Here is a 10,187-nt window from a genome sequence, read left to right on the forward strand (position 1 = left end):
CAACAAGTGTGCCAGCCTAGTCTGCACACCCAGCCAAGCACGAGATACCTGCCAGCACCCACCGGTCCCTTCTGAGCCACACCTGAACTCTCCACCCAGACAGGTCTCTCATGTTATTCTCAGGGCTTACCATCCAGGCCTGCTCCTCAACCAGCCAGATCTAGCTTGGGACCCATCTCCAGTGTCCCAGCCTCATCTGATCACCCCTGCCTAGACTGCAACCTCCCTTTCGAAGGACTTTCCCTCTCTCCCTCTGCAAGCCATGACGCCACTCCCATGGCACACCTGACCTTCCTATATAGCCAGGTCTACTCCCACACTCCAGTCTTGGTCACATCTGTACATCATCCCTGTCCCCTCTGTCCACGTGACTTCATTCTACCCTAACCACCTCCAATCATTAGGCTCAACCCACCCTCACATCCTCTTTTCTGTCTCAACCTGCTCCATTCATATCAGACTGAGAACTAACAAAAGAAGTTCACACGCCCAGATCTCTTGCCAATAATATCATGAACATGAACAACATGAAAATCAACTCAGTATCTTCTTTTCAAAACCCACCAGTCCTGTAGAAAAGTTTGACAATGAGAATTTCCTAGCTGAACCCAAGACACAGGATGTAAAAGAACAATTATACACTTCATTAACAAGCTTAAGGAATTTAAAAAAGACAAATAATAATAATAAGGCTGGATGAAATTAAGGAGAAAGAGATTGAGGAGAATAAACTCCAGATAATGCCCAAGAAAATGCAAACGTGAGACTGATGAAAATGGTGGAGATAAGCTAAGACTTGAGGATGAAATTGAATAAGGAGATAGGAATGCAGAAGAGGACTCAAGTTAAAATGAAGATGTAGTTTTAAAACACAATAGCTCAACTCTAAAGCTCAAAGGGAAGCCTTGCAAGCAGAATAATCAAGCAGAAGACAGAATAACATGACTTAAATGTGAAGTAGAGCACCTGGAACAAATAAGCGAGGAATATGAAAAAATCAATACAGGAAAGTAAAATATAGGAATTGTGGGACATTGTGGAAAAAAACTTCAAATTATTGGCATAAATGAGGGACAAGAATCCCAAATCAATGACATAGACCAGATCTTTAACAAGAGCATACGAAAAATTTCTCCAAAATAATTAAGGACACACCACACAGATACAAAAAGCACACAAAACACAAAATAAATAATAAGGAAAAAAATCCCCATGGCATTATCACAGCAAAAACACTAAGTATACAGAACAAATAAAGTGTATGGAAATCTTCCCCACCCCCACTCCAACCCTCATCAAAAATAGACACATTAAAGGAAAACCCATCAGAAAAATAGTTGACGGGGCTGGAGAGATGGCTCAGGGGATAAGAGTACTGCCTGCTCTTCCAGAGGTCCTGAGTTCAATTCCCAGCAACCACATGGTGGCTCACAACCATCTATAATGAGATCTGGTGTCCTCTTCTGTCATGGCAGATGTACATGCAGGCCGAACACTATATACATAATAAATAATAAATAAATAATAAAAAACGAAAAATAGTTGACATCCCAAGGGAAACTTTGCAAGCCAGAAGATGCTGAAGCAGTGAATTCCATGTTCTGAAACATCACCCTAGAGCAACGTATCAAAAAAAAAAAAAAACCCACCATAATCAAAAGAGAAGAAAAAACTTTCCATGATATAAACAGTCTTTAAAAATTTTATATTCAAAATACGAAACCTAAACAAAAATAGGAAGCAATATTTCAAGCTGAAGAAAGGAATGAGCATAGCAGAGATACTGTGGAGAGAAATACAAAGCCATAGTTATTAAAACACAAAGTACCACTGAGAAAACAACACCAAAATCAATGACATGATGATCACAGTTAGCACATATATGTCAATCATAACATTAAATATCAATGGTCTCAATTATCCAATCAAAAGTCTCAGGTTCACTGAATGGATCAAGAGACAAAAATCCATCTCTCTGCTGTTTAAAAAAACAGTTTTACAGATAAGCACCCCCTTAGAATATAAAGATGGACAGAAGTACTCCAATCAAATTGGACCTGGGAACAGGAAGATATTAGATCATAAATCTAATATATGAAAATATAGACTTCAAACTAAAACTAATCAAGAGAGTTAAAGAAGGATGCTTCATTCTAATCAGGAAAATAGTTAACCAAGAGGAAAATACTCTCTAAACATATATGCACAAAACTCTGGTGCACTCCATTTCATAAAAAAAAAATTTACTACTAGGGCTGGGTAGCAGTGGTGGTGTACACCTTTAATCCCAGCTCTCAGGAAGCAGAAGCAGGCAGATCTCTGTGAGTTCCAGGCCAGCCTGGTCTACAGAGTGAGTTCCAGGACAACCAGGGTTGCACAGAGAAACCCTGTCTCAAAAAAAAAAAAAAAAAAAAGAAGAAGGAAAGAAAGAAAGAAAGAGAGAGAGAGAGAAAGAGAGAGAGAGGAAGGAAGGAAGGAAGGAAGGAAGGAAGGAAGGAAGGAAGAAAGGAAGGAAGAAAGAAAAGGAAAAATTACTACTATAATTAAGACAGATCAACAACTAGCCATTAATAGTAGATTATTTCAATCCCTCACTCTAGAACGGGCATGTTATCTACACAAAAAATAAACAGATGGGCATCATAATTAATTGGCATCATACTTCAAGTGGACTTAACAAATACCTACAAAGTATTATGCTCAGACACCAAAAAATGCACATTCTAATTAGCAAGAAGCTTTTCTAAAACTTGACAGCAAAAAAATCTCTAGTAAATGCACAAACTAATGAAGATTAAACAACTTGTTACTGAATGATGAATGGGCCAAAGGAGAAATCAAGAAAGAAATAAAAGAAAAAAAGACTTCCTGGAACTAAATGAAAATCAAAATACAGTGCAATAAAACCCCTGGAACACATAGAAAGCAGCCCTACCAGAAAATTTATAGCTCTAAGTACCTATATTAAAAATTAAATGGCTTAATGATGCAATACAAAAATTTGGAAAAACAAAAACAAACCAAACTCAAACCCAACTGATGGCAAGAAATTATGAAAATCAGAGCAGAAATCAACAGAACAGAAACAAAGTAAACAATACAAAGAATCAGCAAATCTAAGAGGTTATTCTCAGAGAAGATAAAAGAAATTGAAAGATGCTTGATCCAAAAGAAAGAAAGAGAGAATCCAAATTAACAGACTCAGAAATGAACAGGGAAATATTACAGTAGACACTAAAGACACTCAGAATATTATAAGGAAAGATGTACAGACACCGTGTTCCATTAAACAGGAAATCCTAAAAGAAATGAGTTTCTAGATTCATCCAAAACACCAAATTGAAACCAACAAGAAGCCAGCAACCTAAACAGAGTGATAACAAATGAGGAGATTGAAGTAATAATGAAAAGCTTCCCAACTACGAAAGGTCCAAAGCTACAGCAGAACTCTACAAGACACTCAAAGAAGATAAACAGCAAACCCTTCTTAAACTATTCAAAATAGAACCAGAAAAAAACACTCCCAACAGCTTCTGTGAAGCCTGCATCACTCTAATACCAAAACAATTTAGACACAACACATAAAGAAAGCTACAGGCCAATATCCTTGATGAACATAGACTCAAAACTACTCAGAAAATACTTGCAAATGATACAGACATACATCAAAAAGATTATATTCTGTGACCAAGTTGACTTTGTCCCTGAGATACCGGGATGGTTCGACATACACAAGCCAACATATGTAATAGAAAACATAATTTGTCATAAAGACAAAAACATCTCAATAGATATATAAAAGGTCTTTGACAAAATCCAACATGCCTTCATGATAAAAGTTCTAGAAGGATGTAGGACTAGAAGGACCATACTTCAACATAGAAAAGCTAAGTGTGAGAACAGATAACCTACATCATCCTAAATGAAGAAAAGCTTAAAGCAATCCACTAAAGTCCGGAGCAAGACAGAGAGGTCCACCATTTCAACAGAGTGCCAGACATACAGGCTGGAGCACTGGAGCAAGAGAAGGAAATTAAATGGATACAAACAGGGAAAGAAGCAGAACTACTGTTATTTGCAGATGACACGAGACTGTACATTAGAGCTTCCAAAAACTTCTACCAGAAAATATCTGTAAATGATTTTTTAATTCAGTAATGGGCAGGATACAGAACTGACTTTTATAAATCACTAGCTTTTCTATGTAGCAACAGTACACATACAGAGAAGGCGATCATGGATGTGCCCCATCCACCATAGCCTGAAAGAAAAGAAAATATCTACAAGTAAACCTAAGAACTGAGGGATGTCTAAATGAAAACTTTAAACCTCTGAAGAAAAAAAAATGAAAAGATATTCCATATTCATGCATTGGTAAAGTTAATATTGTGAAAATGACCATCCTGCCAAAAGCAATTTACAGATTCAATGCAGTCCCAATCAAACCATCCATATTATTCTTCATAAGAATTAAAAAAAAAATCCTAAAATTCATATGGAACCACAAGTTGCCCCAAGTGCCAAAACAACGCTGGAGGGATTGCCATGCCGTTTCTTAAGATTTATTACAGAGCCATACTAACAAAAACAAGATAGCCGTGGCACAAACCGCGATGGAGATGACCGGAGCAAAATCAAAGACCATAACTTCAGCCACTTCATATCTGACAAAGATGACAAAAAAAAACGCAAGGCAGAATAGCCGGTAGTGGCACACGGCTTTAACCCGAGTTTGGGAGGCAGAGGCAAGCAGATCTCTATGAATTTGAGGCCAACCTGGTCTACAGAGTGAGCGCCAGAACCCTGTCTTGAAAAAAAAGGTGGGGGGGGGGGAGGACCTTGAACAAATGCTGAAAATTTTGTATGTCCACATGCAGACGTGTGAAATTAGACCCATATCTTTCAACCTACACAAAACTAATTCCAAATGGATCAAAGCCCTAAATATGAAGCCAAAACACTGAAACTGCTAGAAGGAAACTTAGGCAGCACCCTACACGATGTAAGTGTAAGAAAGGACTTTCTGAATAAGATTCCATTTGCCTAAGAATTAAGGTCAACAATTGACCAATGTCTCAAACAAGGTGGACAGTGCCAGAGTAATGACACCCAAAGTTGACCTCTGAACACCAAATGCGCTCGTATACACATCTACATATGTGTGTGCCACCAACAAACCGGCTAAAAATGTTTGGAGGTTGGGGAGCTGGAAGTGGTGGTGCACCTCGGTGGAAGAGCACATGTACTAGGCCTTGGGGTCTACCTCAACATCATATATATATATATAAAATGGATATATTATATTTAATATATTTTATATATTTTATATATATATAATGGATCTGTCTGTAAAATGCCCGCCAAGAGAGCATGAGGGCCAGAGTGTCCACAGTACCCATGAAAACAACAGGCTTAGTGGCACACACATGTAATCCTAGCACTGAGCAGCGCATAGACGGGCTGCCCCTGCAGCGCCCTGCGTGGCCAGTCTGGCCTTCTAGCAAACTGGCTTCCGACGCGCCAGTCCTTTCTCCTCTTGACCGCCAGGGGGTGCCAGTAGGCCATGACGCCTTCCACTCTTCTTCTCTATGACCCTCGCTGCGGGCTAGATGACCCGGAAGCCGTGGCGCTGTGAGGGGTAGTGCTTCCAGGTGGGAGCGAGGTGACCCCGGCTGCCAAAGCGGTAAGACGGAGTAGCCATGGGGGCGCACCTGGCCCGGCGCTATGTTGGGGATGCCTCGGTGGAGCCTGACCCCCTGAAGATGCCTAGCTTCCCCCCGGAGTACGGCTTCCCGGAGCGCAAAGAGCGCGGTGAGCTCCGTGCGCAGGCGCGACCGCAGACCCGGCGGAACTCAGTGCTGCCTGTCTGCAGAGGGTTCGGGTTGGGAGGGCACCTGACCTCCTTGAATCTGGGGGCTGTGCGGGCGTGGCCGGAGCAATGGGCAGGGGACTAGACAGCGGGACAACGAGGCTGCGCCGGTGCGCTTCGTCCTGGGCACAGCGCAGAACGTTGGGACATGTTCTTTGCACCTCCATACAGTGTCACTCATTTAGCTGCGTACAATAAATAATACAAGCTCGGGTGATGGGGCGGTCTTGCTGTGCACTTGTCCTGTCCCGTGTGATGGTGCTGGGGATGGAACCCAAGGCCTTGTGTGCACTCGCATGGTTCTCGTTCTTCCTATGTAGGACAACCACAGGCTTACAGAGTGATAGCTCTGGACAGTCCTAGTTTGGCACTTGGGATGCCCCAGGGTAGCAGATAGACATTGACACTGTCTTCAGGGAGCCCATTGGGCAAAGCAGTGTATCCACGCAGATCTGGGAGGCAAAACTTGAATGTGGAAGCGGCCTTCGTGACAGGCAGTGGAAACAGAGGCTAAAAGGGGCATGTGTGATGAGACCGATGAAGCTGGTTCCAAGAGGGACAGGGCTTTCATTTGTAAGCAAAGGAAAGACATAAATTTGCTTTGCCAAAAGGTTGTGGTGTAGGCTAGAAGATGGCTAGGTCAGTTTTCAGCCTACAGTCCCTTTATCACCTGACACCCTTCTTTGCCTGCAATCAGAATGTAGCAGCACTTCCTGCTTGGCTAAACCAAACCCCTGGTCAAATTCAGCTAGCTGTGCTGAGCTAGCACAGGCCCGTGTGCTCAGGGAGGCTAGCCTTCATGATGTTTCTGCAGCTCTTTACTGTCTCTTCCTCCATCCTAGCATGTGTCTGTGAGCGAGCAGGCGCAGCAGCCCCTTCCACAGCCATGCATCCTCAAACTCCTCATTTCAAGTGCCCCATTCCAGGTGAGCACCTGCATATCCTCCACCCCACCCTCGGCATTGCAAGGGCTCTGCTGCAGAATGTCTCTTCAGTCGGCTGTCAGCACGCTGATACAATGCCTGCAGTGGTTATGATACATCCTCCCGGACGCAGTCATGGTGGTGGGTGAGAGCAGCAACCCCTGCAGAGACATCATGAGTTCCTTGGGTACCTAGCAATCTGTCTCACAAACAAGTGTAAAATCCCATTCAGGCCCCACCTTCTCAACCTTTCCCCCTTAACTGAAGGGCTTCTCTCAAGGCTGTCCAGACCAGCCCCAACTGTATCACCATGCTCTTATTGTCTTTCTTAAGTTCTACCTTGGTCACCTCCACCTCTGACCAATTCTTCCTCAGCTCCATGTTGGAGGCCTGGAAACTGAGGCCTCCTCTGTTCTGTCTTGGAGGCAGCTCCCAACTGCCCAGTTTATCTCCAAGGGAAGCCTTAACCCTGAACTTATGAATGGCATTGCTGACTTTTCTTTTACTACTGTTGGTTTTAGGGCTTTGTTGGTGTGTGTGCTGGCCAGAAGTCAGCATTCAGAGTGTCTTCCTCAATTCACTGTCTACCTTTCCCCAGGACCCCACTCCACCTGCTGCTGCCTTAATTTTTGAGAAAGCGTTTCACTACGTAGCACAGGCTGGCCTCAAACTCCAGGTTGCCTCTCTCAGCCTCTTGAGTACTGGGATTACAGGAGTAAGCCAATAGGTCCAACCTGAATTGTTTTGCTTTTGAGACAGGATCTTGTTACATAGCTAGCCTCAGACTTAAAGTCCTCATACCTCAGGCTCCAGATTGCTGAGATTACTGGTATATACTCCTGTGCCTTTTAATAGCTGTCTTGTACTCTGTGGTCTCAGAGCTCTGTCTTCCCCTTAGGCCTTCCCATCCTAACCTTACCAAGTTAGGGAAGCAAAGGACAGTTCTTTCCTTGTGCATAGGTCAAAACCCAGGAGGTGGGAAAGGTCCTGACACTAGTCCTGTTGCCTCAAGGCTTCAGCACCCATTCAAGCTGGAATGCTCTTGCCACAGGCATCTATCTGCCTAGCTCACCCCTCGCCTTCTCTTGGCCCCCTTTCCAGCACTGCTTCTCCCTGGTTTGTTTTGCTTTTTCCTCCGTAGTCAGTAAGGCTGCCAGCCATTCAATTATTATGTTCTGCCTGCTTTGTCTCCCTCTGAAGATGGATACCATCTATCTGCCTGGCTCCTGCTGTATTCCTCCAGCTTAGGAGGCAGCAGTATACTTCGGGAGGCTTGCTGCTGGCTTCTCTGGTGAACCAGAAATAAAAGGCAGAGCTCCAGGTTGAGCCTCCTTGCGCCTGGAGTACAGAGGTGTAGAGTGGGGGGACAGAGTTGGCCTCATCAGCCAACTGGGGTAGAGCTATCAGAGCTATCAGATTTAGGCCCTACAGGACTGTAGAGAAACAGGTGGCTACTGTTGGGGCTTGAGATCCAGGGAGAGGGCAACAAAGGTGGCAGAGAAAACCTATCCCGGTGACAGGTAACCCTGTTGAGTCACATTTGGGTACCAGGTTAGAAGCCCAAAAGGGGTATAAGGACCTGAGCCTACATGAGAAAGAGGATGGTAGCTGGAAGCAGAGTGGGAGACAGCATCCCTGAGAGGAATGACAGCAGCTGACTGGAACGTGATGTGGTTGTGCAGTGCTCAGGATTTCCCAAGGCCTCACACATGCTAGGCAAGTACCCTACCACTGACTTGCACGCCAACTGTTTTCTCTATATTTTTTAAGATTCGTTTATTTTCTTAATTATGTGTCTGTATAGAGATTTGGCCGTAAGAGTTCAAGTGCCAGATGATGGCAGGGAAGCCCCTGGAGCTGAAGTTACAGCAGTAGTTAGGAGCTGCCCAACATGGGTTTTGGAAATAAAACCCCAATTCTCTGCAAGAGCGGTATACGCTCTTAACTGCTGAGCCATCTCTCCAGCCAATTTGTTTGGTTTGGTTTAAGACAGGGTGTCTCTGTGTAGTCCTGGCTGTCCTAGAACTCACTCTGTAGACCAGGCTGGCCTCAAACTCAAATCTGCCTGCCTCTACTTCCCAAGTGCATGTGGCATCACCGCCTCTAATGGAACATGTTTTAATGCAATGAAGTAAGGCGAGGACCAAGGCACAGGTGGAGAGGAGGTAGGCCTGCAGACCCAGCAAGGTCAAGTCCTACTAGCTAACCAGGTATGTCACTGTGGGACACAGTGGGTACAGGCTGGGGTGTTCCTATTCCTAACCACCTCCTGAAGGGTCCAGTTTTGCCAGTGGTGGGAAATCCCAGCCCAGAGCTAGGTCATCTACCTGAGGCTCACACTTGAGTAAACACACATACTACGTTTATGTGAACATCAGACCTCACAGAGTTCCGCAGTCCTACAGGCTAGTGAGGGGCCATCTTAGTTTGTGTAAGCACACGTGATGCTGGTCACACTGGCACCACCTCATGATGCATCGCTGAGATGCCACCACAGCTCTGTTGGCTTAGTTGACAGCCAGGCTGCTTCCATGCTGGGCCTGGCATCTTTCTGTACTGAGGAAGCAGGGGCTAAGCATGTGGCTTAGGGGCTGAGGGGGTGAGTTCGGAGCTTCAGCTCTATTGGAGCTTTTTGGAAAACAGAATCTCTAGAGGAAGAGACACAAGAGCCCTTGCTGCTTTGGACAGAGGGTACAATGAGTCACCCTTCTATAGGGGTGTGGCCATAATACAGATGGGTTCTGCTGAACCAATGAGGGGCACCCTGGTGTGTGGCTTCCAATTGTGCCAGTGCACACTGGGGGTCGGTGGAGTTGGGGACTGGCTGCAGTGCTGAGCCTCACCTCCCCACAGTGATGGTGGCCACGCAACAGGAGATGAACGATGCCCGGCTGACACTGGAGCAGCGTGACTACTGTGCCCACTACCTCATCCGGCTGCTCAAGTGCAAGCGGGACAGCTTCCCCAACTTCCTGGCCTGCAAGCACGAGCAGCATGACTGGGACTACTGCGAGCACCTAGAGTGAGCCTGCCCTACACCCGCCCACACCAAGCCGCCTAGAGAGGGGCAGAGTTAGAATTCCAGCGGGAGGCCTCACCCCTAGCTAGGGCTTCCTGGTGGCTGGGAATGGTGTTGGGCCAGGGCCTATGGCACTGACAGCCTGTCTGTTCTGCCCACAGCTATGTGAAGCGCATGAAGGAGTTTGAACGTGAGCGGCGACTGCTCCAGCGGAAGAAGCGGAGGGATGAGAAGGCGGCACGGGTAGCCCGGGGCCATGGAGATGGAGAGGTGGGCCCTGAGGTGGCCCTGTAGGGATTAACCACCAGCCTGTGGACCTACCAGTGAAATAAAAGCCTTGGGTCACCTGCCTAACCGTATCTGTACTGCCTCGAGG

The 10,187-nt window shown here is 45.4% G+C and overlaps 1 protein-coding gene across 1 annotated transcript; it reads left to right on the plus strand.

The window, feature by feature from the left end:
• The first annotated feature begins 5,614 nt into the window (after positions 1-5,614).
• Positions 5,615-10,165, plus strand: Ndufb7 (NADH:ubiquinone oxidoreductase subunit B7). The gene is made up of 3 exons (XM_055621300.1): positions 5,615-5,811; positions 9,646-9,814; positions 9,973-10,165. The coding sequence occupies exons 1-3, from the start codon at positions 5,700-5,702 to the stop codon at positions 10,103-10,105; spliced, it is 414 nt and encodes a 137-aa protein (XP_055477275.1). The 5' UTR covers positions 5,615-5,699; the 3' UTR covers positions 10,106-10,165.
• Positions 10,166-10,187: the final 22 nt, after the last annotated feature.

This window comes from Psammomys obesus, unplaced genomic scaffold, assembly GCF_907164565.1.
Source record: "Psammomys obesus unplaced genomic scaffold, mPsaObe1.curated_primary_1811, whole genome shotgun sequence".
NCBI lineage: Eukaryota > Metazoa > Chordata > Mammalia > Rodentia > Muridae > Psammomys > Psammomys obesus.

What these genes read in the sequence shown, in the direction of transcription:
- Ndufb7 (XM_055621300.1), top strand. Translation starts at nt 5,700, where the DNA reads ATGGGGGCGCACCTGGCCCGGCGCTATGTTGGGGATGCCTCGGTGGAG. An exon ending in CCCGGAGCGCAAAGAGCGCG is followed by an intron (nt 5,812 to 9,645) that starts GTGAGCTCCGTG and finishes ACCTCCCCACAG; the next exon opens with TGATGGTGGCCACGCAACAG. An exon ending in GACTACTGCGAGCACCTAGA is followed by an intron (nt 9,815 to 9,972) that starts GTGAGCCTGCCC and finishes TTCTGCCCACAG; the next exon opens with CTATGTGAAGCGCATGAAGG.